This window comes from Malus domestica, chromosome 15, assembly GCF_042453785.1.
Source record: "Malus domestica chromosome 15, GDT2T_hap1".
Taxonomy (NCBI): domain Eukaryota; kingdom Viridiplantae; phylum Streptophyta; class Magnoliopsida; order Rosales; family Rosaceae; genus Malus; species Malus domestica.
The window spans coordinates 51,383,439-51,403,186 of record NC_091675.1 but is presented as its reverse complement, the minus strand read 5'-3'; the positions used below and the strand labels follow the sequence as shown (position 1 = coordinate 51,403,186).

Here is a 19,748-nt window from a genome sequence, read left to right as displayed (position 1 = left end):
GGGGTTTAGAGAAAAGAAATAGGACCAACTTAGGATCTGTTTCCAACCATAAAGTGACCAACCCTTCTCCCAAGCTGTGATTATAGCAAAGATGCAGGCTGCAAGCTTAACCCTATGTGTAAAGGAGATTCCGACAGGCTCACAAAAAGCGCTGATCATAACTCGACCAGCAAGGCCTCCAAATAACCCACCAAATCCAGCTGCTTGCCCCAGAAAGACTTTTCTTGATCCATTTGTATTGGCCTTGACACATCTACATATTCAAAAACTTATCAGATGCCATTCAAGGATGAAAACTTGAGACATTTCAATTCATCTTGATATGCATTATTTGTTAGTAATGAAACACATGATCAAGACTCAAGTCATCAGAATCTAAACCACAAATTCATCTCAGTATAAATCTATCCAACAGTGTCAATAAGAAACACGAAAGAAAATTAGTATCGTTATATCCATACGAAATGATCACTATTAATCAAATAAGACAATCGTTGAAAAGAATTCACCATCCAAACCAGTTGCAAAGTAACCTAGCTAGGTAGCTTTAATTTCTAGCCTGGCATGATAGCCCATGGATTTCAAGAAAGACAACTAAATAAAACGATTAGGAATTGTAATTAGCACTCCAAAATAGTCAAGATGCAATATATATTCTCCTCCATCTCGTCTTTTTTCATTAGTGCAAGTGCAAAATTACTATTTTTGAAGTGTCAATAAGAGCATAATTAAAACAAAACATTGAGTAGCTAGCAAACACAAATGAAAGTGGTAATATTTGTGACTTATGGCATGCTTGCTTCTCAAGATTTTTAAAAATGCCATTAGATGTTGGGAGCTCAAGAGCTACACAAATGAAAGTGATAATGTTTGTGAGTGTTAACTGTGTACATGCCTGATCGCTGGCGCTCGCACTCCCAAGTTGCACGACCGTGTTCTCACAGCATTGATATTGAGACACTTCCCAGCTAATCCAGTTGTTGAACTAACAGCATCAAATATTTGTTCAGCATCACCATGATGATGACAACCATCAACACTGGTACCATCACTATCGCGGTCATCGTCATAATCATAATCGTAATCGTAATCATAATCACCATCATAAGCAGCCAGATCGTCATCGTAGAATACATGATCCTCGTACTCACTACAGTAACCATCATGATCATCCACCTCCTCATGCTCATCATTGCAACAAATGATTGGCGGAACCAAAGCCTGGCCATCAAGAGGGACAAGCTGCAATCTAAGACGGCCATTGGATCTGTGGGCCCTGAAGTACTCATGGTGCCTAACCTTCTCCTCCGTCAAAATCAACCGTCCATCGGTGGTGTAGTGCCTCTTCAAAACCCAAGGCATGTGAGAAGTCAGATTCTCCGTACGCGCCAGCAACGGAATCGGAGGTGGAAGTTCCTCATAAGTTCTCTTCTTCTCCTTCTCCTGCGCCCAACATAACATTTCTTTTCTCTGACTATAACAACCATGATGACGGTGACCAAAACTCAACTCATCGTCGCTTAGAACGTCGACACAGGACTCCATGCCAATGTAGTCCCCAGACATTAATAGTGAGGAGGAGGAGGAGGAGGAGGAGGAGGTCGGGGAAAATAAGTCGGAGACCATGGTATCAATGGAGGTGGAGGAGCAGCTTCTACTAAGAGAAGGGTTTTGTTGGGGTTCAAAAGTAATGAGGGGCTTGAGGCTCAATTCAAGAGGAGGATAGGAATATTGGATTTCGGATTGGGATTGGCATGGATTAGAATACATGGGACTATTAGTGATCCGCCTTGTATTAGGGATCTGCATATTGTAATATTGTAAGAATACATACAAGTGTATTATGAAGATAGGTATGGAATGTTTGATGTTGGAAGTCTGGCCTGGTTTGGAAACTACAAGGGCCAGCTACGTAAAATTCTCTGACTTCAAGGGTAACTGGCTCTATTCAGGAATCAACTGAATCACCTGGAAATTGAAAAACAAAAAATCATTAAAACAAAGTTAATATATGTTTAATTGTAACATAAATCGACCTCCTTTTTGTACTCCATTGGCACTATAAAGAAATTGCATCCAATACTTCAACTTAGTTATTATAGTTAAAGGTTGGGGAATAGTGGAGTACGCAAGATGACTATGATTTCTACCAAAAGAACAAGAAATTAATAATGTTGCCCAATTAGGGTTCGTTTGGAAGCGTTTTCAGTCATTTTAAAAGCACTTCCAAACGAGCTCTTAATTTTTAGAGTGTTAATTGACATTTATACATTATTATATATATATATATATATATAAAGATATTAGTATTAATAAATTAATGTAGAATAATGTTGTATATGATAATGTTAATCTAGATTAGATATTCAGATTCAAAGAAAACTATAAACATAAAACAGGAATTCAAACTGTAAACTTAAAACAGGAATTCAAATTCATGTAAGTATATCTATATGGTACCAACATAGTTATATAACACATCAGATTGTTGTGTGGAGTAGACAAGTCCTACAGCGTTGTTTGCTAGACTGCACTACGTGTTGTTTTCATGTCATGCATGCATGTATCCGATGGTTTTTGTTATCTCTGTCACTGTCAATACCACAAAAATAGGATTCTAGTGCATCTTTGATTTGATTCGATCACGTAACGGTCATCACGATCAGCGGTCTAAAGTATATGACTTGTATGTTACTATTTTTGGTTAAAGTGAACTAATTTAGTAATTTTGACAAAAACAAAGGTAATAACCTGCTGGGTAAAGAACAAAAGCAAAAGACTAAGCGTCACAAAAACTCGAGAGTCGAAAGTGAAGTAAACAGATCAGCATGCAAACCTGGAACCTAAAAACTCAAACCCCGACAATCCGATGGTCAAAACCCTGTTTTAAGATTTGGTTGCTTCAGTTAATCTTTGTGTAAAATTAATTAATATCATATAATTCATGCGAAAATTCTGATTTTATTTTTATTGCTTCAATTAATCTTTGAGAAGGTGATGATTATTTCCTCAACTGGTCAAAGATGAACAAGGATTAATATTTGAGTGACTATACAAAAGGAACTAATACCAATTGGTGAATGATATCATGTGTGTGTGTGTTATACATATTCGTCTAATTAAGTATATAAAATGAAATGTTGTGAACATGAAGATGAAACCACAAGCTAGAACAACCCATATGCCGAACAGAAAGAAATCGCTACCAGATTAGGTTAGGTTATGCGCTCGATTTCATATAAGCTATAAAAAAATATGAATTAAGATATAAATTAAAGCAAATGGACTTACAGGAGGAGAAGAAGGGATGATTGAGGTGTAGGGCTTGTTCTTTCTGGAATCACAAACACACAAGGAGCAGGTGGTGGAGGAGAAGACGACGACTGTAGGAGCAACACAACTCATGATCATTATTTCACGTAGCAAATGTTTTCTCTTTTTGGATTTGTTTGCTTCTTCAATGTCTTGTAGCAGAACGAACGTACGTATATGATTGTTGGTCAACATGCTAATTTTAAGAGGCGGGGTCTCAGGGATTAGTGTGAAAACCGAGTAAGACTCGGCGCATTGCTTTGCTGGAGATATCTGGACAATTCCCATTGCTTTGCTGGAGATATCCGAACAATTTTGGTGTTTAATCTATATTTACATAGGAACAAGGTAAAAAGAGTAAAGTTTTCATGATCTCAAAATTGCCCTTCTTCTATTAGAAGTTCAAAAGGAAAAATAAATTCATAAAAAATAATAAAACCGCTTACTAATGAGAATGTGGATGGTTAGTACACCTGTGGTAAGAGACTAATTTTCATAAATTTGAAAGTTAGTTAATCAAGGAATTAAAGTTTCAAGTATCATTGTAATTTATCTGTTACATGTCAAATATGATCCGCCCTAAAGATAAACACAACCATAATAGTAATCAAACGTGGATTGATATTCTTTATATGAAATGTTTAAAGTAAGTACTACTCATTACTTGTATACATTTGCGGGATTCGAGATTTTATGACATGTTTTTTAGTAAATATATTATTTTAGGAAAGACTTCAAAAAAGATATACTGGATAAGGGCTATACTTACCATTTAAATATACCACATTTAGCGTATCACCTTATGTGGCAGCCTAGTTGTGAAGTCTAGGTGAATTTTAGTTTTTTTTTTTTTTATTAAAAAAAATCTATGAAACGCAACAATATTACTCATTTCACCTTCCCCGTTCTCTATCCCCCATCCCTCCACTGATCTGGTTTTGGAGATCAAAATATATAATTCAGATGAAGGTCAAAGCCAAAAACTTCGAAATATATGGGACTTTCAAAACAGATTCTGCAGTCGCAAACCAAAATAAAGAAAAATTAGAAAAGAGGTTGTCATTGTAGCAACCAATTCGAGACGACCCAAGTAGAAGAGAAGAGCCAAAAATTGTGTCCAATCTTCTTCATTCTCTTTCTTTTCATGTTTCTAGTAGTGTCACTCTCCTGCTTTATCGATAAGCTAGTGCGATGAGTTATCCCTTCATGGATTTCAATTTCTTGAAAGATTACAACTAACACATGCGAGGCATTTGTAATGAGTGATTCAAATGCTTTTTTCAGTTGTAGTTCTTTATTGGTGGTGTGTTCTTAAAGAAATTTTTCAATATGTCCAGAATACAAGACGGTAGATCATGTGTTATTTTTTTTTCCAAATGTTCTTTCATTTGTATGACGATACATGGCGTATGTGCCCCTGTTTCAGACGTAGTGAAAAATCTCTCGTGTTCTCATTCAAATTGTTTGTGAACTACAACTATATTTAGTTGTCCTTGATACGCATATAAAATCAGAGTGATTTTCATTCTAATTCAATCCTACATACCAAATGGGCACTTAAGTCACATAAAATGTGAAGTTTATTTATAATGAAATTGGGCCAAATTAGTTCAGTGAACTCGTATAGTTTTTTTTCATCGAACTCTTTATCTTTCTCCTCTTTGTTCTGGGGTTAGTCCTCCTTGTCCACAGCTGGGGCAACCCTTCATTCCGAATCCTTGGCAATCAAAACACCTAATAATTAAATACACAAGCATCAGAAACTGATTTGTTTAAGGTATTACAAATGGGAATTGTTATTGGCACTCCAAAAATCTCATTTTGCTCTCCAAACTTTCTATAATTAGAAAGAAAAAAACACTTGTGAGGAATGTAGAATGAGATTTGTGGAGTGCTAATAACAGTTCCCTTATAAATAAATACATTCTTCTATATATTCATGAAAAGTAAACTGAGTTTTATATTTTAAATCATGAAATAACTTACTTCCATCGCTCAAAAATATTTCCATTCTTCTTATTCCTTCCCGTCCCCTGAAAATTAAGGGTTAAAGGAGTTGAATTAATAGTTGCATACTTATCAAACAATACATGTTTTTTTCTTGTCAATAAACAATAAAAAAGACTTAGCGCAAAACCGAGCGCAGTGACATTCTAGACTGCATACAGTCGACCTCCTTTAGTGGGATAAGGCTTCGTTGTTGTTTGTTTGTTTGTATGTTTTGTCAATAAACAATAAATGCCATATATAGTAACTTGGATTAAACCTAGCTAATTATTAGCTAGAAGTGCAAATTCTAGTCAGTTAGATCATCTTCAATGTAAAGATGTAAAAAGTGAGGTCGTAAATGATATATTTATATCGGCTTTTTAGCTAAAACAGTCACTGAGAATGGTATAACTCTTCACTTTAGTCTTTAACAATGAAAATTAATAGAAGTGGTCCTTAAGTTTGTCTACCGTAAATCATTTTAGCGATTCAGTGAAAAATATGTCAATATCCTCATTAAGTGGAGGGGTTGGTTTGACAAAAATACCTTTAAAAAGGTGGGCACATAGTCGTTCACATGACAATTTAATGAGGATATTGATATATTTTTTCTCAGAATGACCAAAATGATTTACAATGAACAAACTCAAAGACCACTTTTATTGATTTTTATTGTCAGGGATTAAAATAAAGAACTACGTCAATCTCAAGAATCGTTTTAGCTAAAAAGCTGATATATACCTTTGGTATCATATTTGTTGAACTACTTTAAGGTGTAAAACTATTTTGCTTCGGTCGATAAGTGTAAAATCTCATAATTTTGAATATGCATTTTCTTGCAGCAGTTTACCATCTCCCACTGGATGGGTGAAACCTCAACTTTATAACTTAATAAAATGTATGACTAAAAAATAATTATAAAAAAAGGGTGAATACATGTCGAGGGAATTTAAGAAAGCATGCACGTACCTTGCATCCCTGGCATTCAATTGCACCTTTACCTCCACAGCCTTCACACTTTTTCAAGAACTACATGTCAAGGGAATTAGAGTCCAACTGACACTTGCATAAATACATACTATGGTACTTAAATTCAAAGTTAAAAATACAAAGTCAAAATCTAAACGATGAAAAAGTATTATGTACTCTAGAGCACCATAGAATTTTCGTAAAAAAGAGCGGATGTATACCGAGTTGAGTGGAAATCCTCCAGATTTTGCAGCGAAAACTGCAACTACCCTGGGCCTGTGCTGTATGCTTGTTTTCAGTAGGATTGGAGCAAGCTGGTGAGGACTAATTGGTGGAAGTGCAGGTGGAGGAATGTTGCAAGAGCAAGACATGGAGAGTTTGGTCATCATCTTTGTCAATTAATTCTGATCACACCAACAATATTATTTGAGATTATTCTCTCCTACACTTATAAGTGGGAATGAGTGAACTACAAACAATTTCATCGCATCCACAAACTTTGATTTGTTAGGAGGGGTCCACTGCTTTCTGGCCTCTCACTGACTCTGGATATTGTATGCCCGTTGAAAGATAAATAGCTCATTTAAATTGTTTGCTTTGTCAAGGTGTGAATTACTACCCAACTATTGGTGGAGTTTCCTACCATCCCGTGGATTTAGACCGTGCTTAGTTTGACCTTGCGTGAGGATAGTGAATCATTCATCCGCTTTGACTCACTCTTCGTGTAATCAATCACTTTAATGCTTAAATTGTAGTATTGCAGTAAACATTACATTTTAATTAACCTGTGTGAGTTAATCTTACGCTGGCTGTCGATCCCAAGCTCGATTAAAGGAGGGAGAGAGCGTCAGATAATCGACAACCAACACTCCGCTCTTACATCAAATCCCTATGATTTTCCAGCGTACATTCAGCTGTTACATGCAGTAATACGTACTCTGAAATTTTCACTTGCAATTTGTTTTGACCATAACAGTCTTTGGATGTAGAATAATTCAACAACAAAAACCAATTACAAGGGGGAGAGTTCGGCGGCTGACCTTAAAATCTAAACCAGAGGAGCAGATCGAGAAATTTGGAGTTTTGAGATTTAAAGAATGTTAGAATATAATTAATTAAACCACCTCCGAAAAGATTGGGGTTTGATCCCTGCAGTCTTAAAATGACGAGTACAGATGAATCAAAAACCGAAAGTTTTTTAGACCGAAAAAAAAATAAAATAAAAATAAAAAAACGATGGATGAGAAACCAGCAGCAGCAGAAAGTTGATCGAAACATATTAGAGGTCAAGCAGTAACTTGTGAATCCTAAAGACGGAAATGCCTGTAATTTGAACACACTGTATTTACATTTATATGCACATGGTATAGCTCAACCTTGTTTGATGCTAGTAATATGTATACGGCAAGATTTAGTAAATAATGTTTGCCTCTTACACTTCATTTAGCTCTCTTCAAATCCTCTGCAACTTCTCTTCCCCAATTATCCACCTCGTCAACCAGCTCGGATCTTCAGCTAACAATTTACATGATGCCGGGATGCTCCCAAGATCACTACCAATTTGGTCGTATTCCTTGAGGGCTGCTTCCATCTCTACCTCAACATCAGCATCGTCGACAATGTTAATTGTTCCCATATGAAGAGCATCAGCATAGTGCTGCTCCATCTCACGATCATTTTTGAACGGCTCAATGCCAGGGCCCTGCACGTTGAAAAGTTTCACAAAAGCATATTAAGGATATGAAACGTACCACATATGTGGGAAGAAAGGAGAAAAAGGACATGTCCTCAGGTTTAACCGCTGGGCAAAAAAGTAAATCTCTCAAAGCTCGATATACAAGAGCGTCAAACTTCAACAAATTACCAGAGAACCATGCAAGCTTAAAGAACTTATATATTGCATTTGCAAGAGAGGTATTTTGGTAAAATGAATTATTACAACAGTATTTTAATTGGAAACCTGAGATTATAACAGATAACAGACGCGAATCCTAGACTCCTCACATGGGCCCGAAATCAAAACTCAAACTTTGACCCCAACCCTAGACCGGCATCAAATCATACCCAGACCCGCATATCCATACAGTTCTAGTCCTGCGCAGTCCAAGCCAAAACTCGGAACCCGAACTTTCGACTTGAATCCTAATCCCTACCTCAGACCTTGAACCTTGAGCAACAACCCCAAAGCCCCAAGCCGGAACCCCAAACCAAATATACCTAAACTCCACATGTAACCCTGCTTAATAGGTTAACCAACAAACTCGAGTCTTTACAAATCGCATCATATTGAAATTCTTTGGTGCATCTAAACGCTTCAACCAAACAACAGTAGAGCAATCAGGGAGTTAAATAGTTAACTGTTAATACATTCGTTATTGGGTTTTCTTTTGTTTCCTTTCAAGAAGAAAACTTCATTGAACTATGCCCAAAAGGCACACTCCTATGTACAATATACAAACCTATCCGTTAAGTAAAATGTTAAACTACAGAAAAAGAAATTTATAATTATGTTTCTTCTACTTTGGTATACACTGATAATAGGAGGTATTTAAAAATATATATAGAAGCAGAAGCATGGAAAAACCAGGAATGTTAACAATCAGAAAGAAGCCTATTTTTCTGGTCAGAGAATGAACACAAAGAAAAGAAACAAGCACTTTCATTATTTTGCACATATTTATGTCAGATTTTAATTTTTAGAGGAGATACCAGACTTGTCCATGTTCGGAAATTTAGAGGTACCCTACCTGACATAACTCAGCATAGTGCTTGTATATCTCACTGTTTTCATCTTGATCACCTAGAAGCGTCCCACCGTACCACCCATTGGCTTCATTTACTGATGTCATTGAAAGGTACCTTGGAATTGCAGCAGAGAAAGACATGATCAACAGATACACTCCATAGGATACCCCAGAGGCTTTTTATACAAATTAAGTATGCCTACAGGTTACTGGAAAAGAAATGAAACATTATAATTCAACAGATTTATTTGTGTATATGTATTTTTTTTTTTTTTGGTCGATATAGATGATGATGTCAACAAGCTAGTAACATAGAATTCTAAAACAACTTAATTACCCAGATAATACTACTCTTATCAAAAAAAATTCAGGTTACTGTTTTATCACGCTTATTATGACCATTTCCCTATATATTTTTAGTATTAGCACCCAACTAACATTAGAGGTCACGGTATTAACAACAATGTATAAGCCGTCTACATAGAGATGCACAACACCTTCGTGTTTCCGCAGATATTTAAGATAATAAACCAGACAAATGGGAGGTTCTTCTCCTATGCCAACGTAAAAGCATTTCCATATGCATACCTCTGGAAGATATCCTCCTCACTATCATTGGCTTCAGAAGAAAGCCAATTTAAGTCACAAAAGCCGTCAACCCCTGTCTCATTACGGGATCCTCCATTACTGATTTCATGTGAAGTAACTTTTGGTGCAGAGCCACTTTCTTCATATTTTCTCTGGCCAAAAAGCCAATTTGGGCTTTTCAACTGTATTTCACTGAAAAATACAATTCCAATGTTCAGTAATTATAAAGAGAATTTGCTTTGGGTCCCAAGTGTACAGGATAACCAAAGACAGAGATGAATAATCAAATCACGAATAGGATGCTAAACAGAGGGGTAAAAACAGCTTAGGTTGAATATAATTACGCTGCATCAGGCGCCACACTAGAATTTGCAGGACCACCACCTGGTCTTTGATCTGGTTCACTACAAAGTCTAACATCCCTTATTGAACTACACGTCCTTTCAATCAATTTATCAAAAGATGTCAACTTCATCCTCATAAAGTCTTCTCTGCAAGCAGGAATAGGGGCAAGAGTGTTTCCCAATCCTCCTAAGTGCATATCATTTCCTTGTGGACTGAAAAGTTGAAAATCAAGAATCTTACTATAAAAAAATGGATGATTAAACTGAACCATTAACTTACAGAAGACTTGGAAAACCGATTAAAATAGGTATTGTAAATGTACAACGTGCATCCCTGCTTGTGTATGTTTGTGCAGAGACATGTGCAAAGAACATCAATTCCAGATACATAGAGATTTACCACACATCGAGGAGGTCATCAATTCCAGATACATGAAGATAGTAATCAGAATCCAGCTCCCAGAGAGCAGTTTTCCCGTCTTGTGGTTTGAAGTAACCCAAAAATCTGGTAAAACCAACAAACAGATCAAATTTTTAGAATTTTTTTTAAGAAAGGCAAAAGAGAGTATGATAATGTGCAACATAACATTGTAAATCAAATTACAACACAGTGAGATATGATATAATACAGTACAACATAATATGACATACTCCAATACAACATCGTTCCAAATGTAAAATACTACGACATAGAGTTACTAGCTCCTCAATACATTCAAAACCACATAATGTAATGTACAACTGCTACAGCAACACGAATTCCCCTATCCATACATGCATCCATTTCTTAATGCAAAATGGATAAACTATTGATCGGGATCAATTTCTATATTTTTATTTTATACGAATTGATGGAGATCGTAGTAGGCAATAAGCCTTATCTGTTACTACAGGAAAGAACAGGTATTATTTAATAGATTGAAAAATAAATTTCATTAGAAACTACAGGAGAGATGAAGCAAGTACAAATTTATGGCGTCTTGCTTTTCACCATCAGTGTAAGCATTGCTGTAGTATCTCTTGATGGACTTCAGGAACTCTCTTGATTGGGTTGTGGCTTTCCACTTTCCCTGCCTCTCAGTAAATACCTGGCGTTCATGTAAGGAAAAGGCTTCAGGAAGACATATAAAGCTAAATATGGAAATTCGAAAACTTCACACAGTTACACACAGAGGCATATATACAGACAGAAGGCTTTAGTAACTGAAATAAGTAACCAATCTAGAACCATTACATCCAAAATCAAAACACTACAGCACAGGCACAAAAAATATTCCCACTTTTAAAGTGATTTTCTCCTAATCCTAAAAGGAGATCTAAGAACTCGAGATTGGTCACTTAGTTTAGTACTTACTAGAGCCTTATTCTTATCTATATAGAAGCACGTATCTTCTCCCTCCACTTTAATATATACTTGGAAACAATGAGGGTGATCTGAAGACCTAAATTCAGTAGGGTTGTATTGCTCTTTTTGTTGCAGATTGCACTTTAAGAGTGGACCCCCTGAGTTTATATATTTGTTGTAGATTGCATCTTAAGGGTGAACTCCTGTTGAGAATGAATCCCACATTGATGAGAGAAGGGACCTTGCATGTGCTTATAAGTAGTTGGGCTACTCCCCATATTGCCAATTGGTTTTATGGTGGAGCCTCAACTTTCTTCATGAAATCAAAGCAGCATGTCCCACGTGAGGGAGCTTGTTGAGAATGAATCTCACATTGATGAGAGGAGGGACTTTGCATGTGCTTATAAGTAGTTGGGCTACTCCCCATATTGCCAATTCGTTTTATGGTGAACCTCAACTTTCTTCAACTCCTTGTCCACTGTATGAATTATACTATTACTGTTTATGTCTTTATAAACTTCTCAAGAAAACCTTAAGTGAGAAGTTAACTTGAAGACCACATTGTTAACACCCACCATGCAATGTGGTGAACTGATCCGAACCGTCTATTTTCAGGTTCCCCAATCAAAGATGATCCTCACACAATGACCGTCATTGAAACATTTTGACCATTTTGCTATCATGGGTCATCTCTATCAGAAGCATTGTAGTCATCTTTTTATTTCACCACAATTATAACACATTAGTTTGTGATGTGATTTTTTTTTATTTTCAGTGGACATCTGATTAGAGTTATAGAGTTTTCTTTCTTTTTTAACTTTCACGTTAGAATTATAGGGGTTGATCTATGACATCCAGCAACTGATAATATGCATACTCTAACCCATGAATAAAATAAGAACATACAGTGTTGTGAGCTGCAGAGCCACCATACTGCTGCGCAAGAGCATCTCCCATGCTCTGGTACATATCCATGAGAGCTGCAGCAATACTGCTATCAGGATCCACTTTGGGCAGATTTGTCAAACCCATTGCATGAAGTTGTCGGCCTAAAGCTGCAAGGCCATAAGCATACTGGGCAACATTTGTACGATCCAAACAATCAATACAATTCGTGCGCAGAACGCCACTTTGAAAATGTGGTGGTTCACCGCTAAAATTATCACTTTTCTTCTGTTGACTAATATCAGATTCCCTGTCCCAATTAACAGCAGAATTTAGAGTTTCATTACTGCTTCCAAACCTTGGAACGTCCCCAGAGTTTGCTCTCAGAGAAGCTTCCCTGAAGAAAAGGAAGTCTGATTTAAAAGAAATACTAGTTCAGTCTAATACCAGTGTTAATTAGCAAGCAAAAGAATATCGGTTTGAATCGAAAATTTGGCGCTCATGTGCACCATAGCACCTAATTTCTGTATATCAAACCCTAGATGAAATGACCAACTGAGCTGATGAACTGAACCAGCACCAATTGGGTTATATCAGGATCTCTGCTGGTCATGGGGGACTGGCATAGGAGATAGAAATGTAGGAAATTCAGATAACCAGACAATGACTGGGATTGCCAACATGCTAGTTCCAATGCAACACTCTAGGATGTGCTCGGGAGTGCTTTCAACAGTGCCAAAAGTGCTTCTTAAGTGTCTGATTTAAATATAAACAAGTACATTTTGATTTTGAGAAGCATTTTACTGCTTCTTCCAGAAGAACTTTATAAGTTTTCTATGGAAGCACTCCCAAGAAAATATGCATGACGCACTTGAGTTTTTTAAATGCTTCTAAATTTCTAATAAAACAGTACAAACAAAATTACAGTACTTCATACAGAAGTGCTCCCAACCAAACCCTATAAGTAAGAAGTGCAGTAAAGCAAGATTGTGTTTCATCAATGGGACATCTGGCACTCATCTGCCTCCTAGAATTTATCCAATGCAAATTCATTCAAAGATAACAATCTAAGTGCAACGGAGAACTGGAATAAATCTCTGAGAATAGAGTAGGGAAATCACTGGACCAGCAAAAAAGTGGGTTATATGATATCAATATTTATAATTACGCATTGCTCACTGGATAACCAGCATAAAAGAATTGGAAAAGTGGTGTAACTTAAAAACATCACATGCATGAACTGTAACATGCCACCACAAATGTGCATGGAAATCAGAAATTACGTTAAAACAGTACAACTAGTGTTAAAACTTTCCTTTTATTTTCCCAATAAAAAAGAGGACTGATTCATATCTATGATGACTCCATAACATTTGCAAAAACTAAGAAACCAACATAAAAATTGCATACCTTCCCGTGCTTGTCCGGCTTATTTGATTGGGCCTCCGTTTAACAACGCTAGGTTTGCCACTGTAGTAAAAACCAGTCAAGTCAAGCGCCTCACTTGCCACAGCACCCAAAACTGCTAAAACATTGGCAGACTTGCTTTGGAAGCAGAAAAGATAGAGACCAGTTAGAAGAAAACAAATATAAACACAAGCAGTTAGAGATGGTTATATCGAAAGCATTGCAGAGTTATCTATTGGTAAATAATTTTACTTCTTAGCAAGATGAAAAAGTGGGAGCAAAATGATGTATACATATGTGAATGATATATACATATATAAATCTGTGAGCCTATGAAACAGAATTAGTCATTCAATGTAGATATGGAGTATCGGATACCAATATGGCCTGATGCGTATCAAATACTCCATATGAATCAATACAATTTCGTAAAGAATTTCTACGTCTCGACAAAAAACTCACTCCCCCACGATACTATGTGTATGTCTTATTTCAATTGTGTGGGACTCCTATAATTGTTTATGTAAAGGAAATGGAATTTCGGTTCAATTGTGCTTACTAGTTTTTAAACAAAACAAAAATGGGGGATGTGCTTTTCATACTTTCATGGTTGCAACCAACCATAAGAGAAGTGAAAAAAGAAAAACATAGAACTAGCCTGCACCACACCAGATAGGGATGTTGTTTACCCTACTCATATCTTAGCCTGCACAACACCACAAAAGAAAACATATATCATACAGCATGGTTTTTATTCTCCTATTCTTACCCTAGTTTTATGGAGACTTTGTATCATATTTAATCATGTATCCTATATCTATCTGTGCATCATAGGTGTGTGTGTGTCTGTGTCCACTTCGCCAAAAAAAGCAAAGCAAAACAAAACACAAAAGGAAAATGAAAACTCAACTGGTTACCTTTTTGCAAACTTGTGAAAGTCCCAGTGAATAAACTTAAGATGGTTTTCTTCCGAAAATATTTGATTCAAGTACCCAACTGCATTTGCAAACTCACGCCTCAGCATCATTTCTCGAGGCCTTTTTTCGACAGTCTACATTAAAATTGTACGAGACACATGAAATGAAAAATACGAAGAAAAAAATTGCATGATGGACAACCGATAAAATATAGCTTAACTCGTAATTCCAACAAAATATTTATCTCTATGTATATATGTATCTTGAGTAGGCTGTAACTCAAATAGTGCTTAAAAAGATTTCAGCACCAAAAAATTTTTTACCAATTAACATCCTTGTAAGCGCAATCTCCCTATGACACAAACACACACACACGAGTAGACAACTCAACCACTGTAAATCATAAGCACAAATAAATCTTCAACTTATACTGAACGTCAGGTAGATGCGAGAAACAAGAGATGCATTTAATATTCACTATTGCGCTATGATAGTACACCATGCTTATATGATCCTCAAATAGCTACAACTCATTCTACAACCTCACTTGCAGCCAACAAAAGTAACAAGGAGGGCAATGTATTATCAAAGTTTCAACTCATTCTCTAAATAACCGAATTTATCAAATAGAGTATCTACTATGTGGCGATAGCTATCACATAATTATTTGCCCCCGCAAAATAGATGCACATTAAACTAATGTTTCTCACATACAACAGGATGACTTATAAAACCTTGCTTTAAACTATTAACCAGAAACTCCGGCATCATTGTCAAAATTTTCTAGTTTTGCATTCTCTGTCTTACTAGTAATTTTTAAAAGTTAACCTAAGTTGGCTGAAAAAATTGCATATGTTGTCTTTATTAAATATCCAATAACCCAGTTAGCTGGTATTTCCCTTCCCAATGTTGGAAGAGATACAACATTCATTATGATCTGAATGCACATTTATCGATAACCCCTCCCTCCTTTAATTAAAACAAAAACAAGAAGAAGAGAAGAGTTATTGGTCATCCAACACATAAAAACATTGTCCCATAACATGCAGTAATAGTAACGACTAACAATATGAGATTATGTTTTTGTTGCCAGCAGCTATTAAGAAGGCATATAGAAATAAACAAACCTTGATCAAATTAAGCACAATAACTGGGTTGCCATATCTCCTTGCCAGGTCTTCGAAATGTAATTTGGTAGCCTGATATGTGGGGTCATATCTCTGTACTAAAGCCAGAATAATAACATGCAAAAAATGATTAATTCCAATGAAGCCTAGTAAACAGTGCATGTGACGCGTAGCATATGATTCAAATGAAACTAATATGCATCACATAGTGTTCTTACATATAATATCAGGCTTAGGGCTAAATCTTGAAGCTTCTTGTGACCAGAAAAGGGGAATCGAACCACGCATCTGGACAACAGAACTCATTTTTCCTTTGCATGATCCAGCTTCTTCATCGAGGATTATCTGCTCTGTCTCAACATCATTTGCAACCCTTCCCCTATCATTCACTCCCCTTTTCAAGTAACTGTAACCCAATTGAAAACATGATTAAAATATTGACATGTTATACAACAAGAATTTTCTGTATATCAAAACATTATAATACCAGTGAAATTTCATCCTCAAAACATAAAACTTCAATCTTTTTTTTAAATTTTAAAAATTTTAAAAATTAAAAAAAAAAAAACATATAGGCGAAAAAAATTGACTTTTGCTTTTACATGCCATCAGACAGCTTTGTGAATAATTAGGAGAAATGAAGATGGTGCTGACGTGATATTCAAACTACAACATACCGTGTTCCTGCAAAATGCCGAGAGCGTCTAGAGACCAGAGAAACACTGAAGTCCCTACCAAAGATTGATAGCCTAATCTGCCATCATCAAGTAAACTAAACTTCATCCAGATATTTAACACATATTCAGTTAACAAGTTTTTCTTTTCAAAAGAGACACAAGTTTTATCTAGAAAAAAACACAAGGAAAGATGAGAAACATGGGTGACCCGTCCATCAGACACCTAAAGCATCAGTCAAAAGACCAACAACAACAACAACAACAACAAAGCCTTTTCCCACTAAGTGGGGTCGGCTATATGAATCCTAGAACGCCATTGCGCTCGGTTTTGTGTCATGTCCTCCGTTAGATCCAAGTACTCAAGTCTTTTCTTAGGGTCTCTTCCAAAGTTTTCCTAGGTCTTCCTCTACCCCTTCGGCCCTGAACCTCTGTCCCGTAGTCACATTTTCGAACCGGAGCGTCAGTAGGCCTTCTTTGCACATGTCCAAACCACCGGAACCGATTTTCTCTCATATTTCCTTCAATTTTGGCTACTCCTACTTTACCTCGGATATCCTCATTCCCAATCTTATCCTTTATCGTGTGCCCATACATCCCACGAAGCATCCTCATCTCCGCTACACCCATTTTGTGTACGTGTTGATGCTTCACCGCCCAACATTCTGTGCCATACAACATCGCTGGCCTTATTGCCGTCCTATAAAATTTTCCCTTGAGCTTCAGTGGCCTACGACGGTCACACAACACGCCGGATGCACTCTTACACTTCATCCATATAAGTTCACCAAAAAGAATAGATAGGATATAAGCAAATTATATTAGTAAAAAATGTAGGGTAAGTCTAAAGCAGTGTCCTTTTTGGCTGGGTAAAACTGTCTATGGATTCCGCACCAAAACAATCTCATTACCATGCACATACAGTGAGAAAGAGAGATGGAGAGTTTCATACCTGCTTAAAATGGCCATGCACTAATGCTATTGTCCAGATTGTGTTATTGCACCTTGATCGAATAGCCTGTGTTAGATAGGCATTCCATACAAATATATTATCATACGGCATCCTTTCTTCACCCATTGATAACACATTTTTTTGCAAGCTCTGCATTATAGGATACGTATAACTATAGAAAAAATCTTTGGTCAAATCAACACTGGATAGAAGCTTCTTGTACCTACAGTTACGGGAGAAAAATATAAGCAATAATCTATAGAAGTTGAATTATGAAATATATTAGCTGGTTATCATGCAGTTGAGAAAAATTAAAGCCTGCAGAGTGTACCACTACTGTACATTTTGCCGTTTTAAATATGAAACACCACCTACTGATTAGATAATGGAAGGAACACTCCTTTAAGCCCATCCAAAAGTGGGATATTAAGTATTAAAGAATTATATGCATCTTCAAACGATCACAGATTAACTGCATAGAGGATATGGCATTTGCTTTGCCAGTCACTTTCTAACATCGCATTGACACCCTTCTCCATTTACCATCCTAAGTCACCAACCCCTTCCCAATCCAACTTCCACGTAGTCACTACGGGAAGTTGTGAATGAAACCATTAGAAGTGTCATTCATGAACAGTATATTTGTGCAACCATCACATTACCCAGCTAAGCGAAAAAGGTAAACCCCCAAAGCAAATTATATCTCCTCTAACAGGACACCAGTAATTATAAATCAGGGTTTATGTGTTTTATGTGTTGAGGAACACTGGTGTAATAAACTTAAGTGACCCCATAGAATTTTGAAGCAAAATTTTACAATGTCGGGACCCTTGGTGGGTATCCTTACCCTTTCTGTCCCTGAGCTTAAAACACTACCCATCTCCTAGATACATACCAAAAGGGTTTTACTCTGAAAGCTTCTCTTTCTATCTTATTCTTTCGGGCATTCTTTCTGGCCTCTTGTTTCTATACAAGCCAGATGTATGAGACCAATGGTGAGAGACCATGTCGATTATACAAATAAATAATCCAGTGACCGTAAATTTCTAAGCAAATCAATTATATCTCTGCCACATTTATGCTATCATTTAACAGTCAAGACAACAAAGAAACATGAAAACAAGGGAGAAAATTACCGCAACTCGGTTTTAGAATGAGCAATGTCGGTTTGAATCGAGACGTGCGGAATAGTAATCAACTGGCTCTCATCAATGCTATAAATCGCATGACCACATATACTTCCTATTTGGCGACGCTTGGTGACCAAAATCAAGTAATACGATTCCAGAAACTTAATGCAACCTAGCAAAACACCAAAACCCCATACAAGTAGTAAACACAAAACACACAAGGAGGTAGTTCGTCAATCTCTCCAAGTACCCATTAAGGTCTAAGACACTGACCGGCGATCCCATAAACCTTGGCCACAAAAGTAAGGCCTCCGGTGGCGCGATTGCCCTCGGCGATTCGCTGAAGCAGACTCTTGATCTCCTGCGGCGAGTACACGACGGGGTCTTCGCTGATATTCAAATCGTCGGGCTCCGATCGGTCGATTTTCAAGACCCGGAAGAACCGCTTGTTCCGATCGCTTCCGATCAAGTAAAATCGCTGGAATTGGAAGCGTCAATCGGAGGAGAATGAAGAATTGGACTGAATTGGTGAGAGCGAGCGAGAGAGAGTGAAGAATTGGTTACCTGTCTGGTCTCGTAGAGCTTGAACTTTTCGAGGGAGTAGGAGTTGGGGTCGGCGTCGAAGTCGTTGGAGGGGTGGACTTTGGCGGAGGAACGGACGTATTGGGGGATATTGGGCTTCGACTTGTCAGGTTTCGCCATTTCTGCACTGCGGATGGAGGGAACGAAGAACTAATATTCAGAGGAGAACGGAAATTGCCGGTTTTATATAGAGTGCGAATTGGAAGCTGGAAAAAGTGTCCATCGGACAACTTCAAACTTGTACCCGCTCCGGCGCGCCCTTTTTTACTCCGGTGATTTGTTGTTGTTGCTCTCGTAGGTACGCGTATAATACGCATACGTAAAAAAAATAAAAGTTCACGTGTAAGATCGTTCTGTAAAATAAAGAGGCACAGTGAAGGAACAAATTCTAAACCCGTATTTTAGATGGTTCTCGGAAGGATGACTGTCGCGTTGAAGCCACCAATGGTCCCCTTTTTGAAAATAAAAATACGTGAAACAAGATTAAAATACTCATTGTGTTCTTCAATGTAGATATCATATATAACGTGACGGTTGAGTTTTGCTTTTTAGCTGTCTTTTTTTACGACAAATAAAAATATAGTTAAATTAGGTGTCGACTAATGTGCTTGTTTCTTATTGGTGATACATCATTTGATTTAAAAAAAATTAGTCTCCCTAACATTTATATTCAATTGGTCACAGCAATCATCAAATAAAAATTTGGTATATCATATTTGACAATTTTCTTTAAGGATGTTCTAATGTATGCAACCTTTTTATACATTTTTCAGCGAGACAAAA

The 19,748-nt window shown here is 36.9% G+C and overlaps 3 protein-coding genes across 3 annotated transcripts; all 3 read right to left on the bottom strand.

Moving 5' to 3' along the window:
- Nucleotides 1–674: 674 nt before the first annotated feature.
- LOC108169511 (uncharacterized) lies at nt 675–3,505 on the bottom strand. Its single transcript, XM_017322966.3, has 2 exons — nt 3,292–3,505; nt 675–1,968 (listed from the first exon to the last, which is right to left on the bottom strand). Exon 2 carries the CDS (start codon nt 1,807–1,809, stop codon nt 880–882), a length of 930 nt encoding a protein of 309 aa, XP_017178455.3. The 5' UTR covers nt 1,810–1,968; nt 3,292–3,505; the 3' UTR covers nt 675–879.
- Nucleotides 3,506–4,809: 1,304 nt separating this feature from the next.
- LOC103402186 (uncharacterized) lies at nt 4,810–6,839 on the bottom strand. The gene is made up of 4 exons (XM_008340923.4): nt 6,492–6,839; nt 6,271–6,330; nt 5,299–5,345; nt 4,810–5,046 (listed from the first exon to the last, which is right to left on the bottom strand). The coding sequence occupies exons 1-4, from the start codon at nt 6,657–6,659 to the stop codon at nt 4,959–4,961; spliced, it is 363 nt and encodes a 120-aa protein (XP_008339145.3). The 5' UTR covers nt 6,660–6,839; the 3' UTR covers nt 4,810–4,958.
- A 710-nt stretch (nt 6,840–7,549) lies between these two features.
- LOC103402185 (phosphatidylinositol-3-phosphatase SAC1-like) lies at nt 7,550–19,352 on the bottom strand. The gene is made up of 16 exons (XM_008340922.4): nt 18,948–19,352; nt 18,657–18,861; nt 18,390–18,555; nt 17,254–17,476; nt 16,305–16,381; nt 15,846–16,033; nt 15,628–15,725; nt 14,501–14,634; nt 13,587–13,721; nt 12,198–12,573; nt 10,913–11,034; nt 10,347–10,451; nt 9,947–10,159; nt 9,603–9,794; nt 9,018–9,129; nt 7,550–7,972 (listed from the first exon to the last, which is right to left on the bottom strand). The coding sequence occupies exons 1-16, from the start codon at nt 19,083–19,085 to the stop codon at nt 7,724–7,726; spliced, it is 2,733 nt and encodes a 910-aa protein (XP_008339144.2). The 5' UTR covers nt 19,086–19,352; the 3' UTR covers nt 7,550–7,723.
- Between the last annotated feature and the right edge of the window lie 396 nt (nt 19,353–19,748).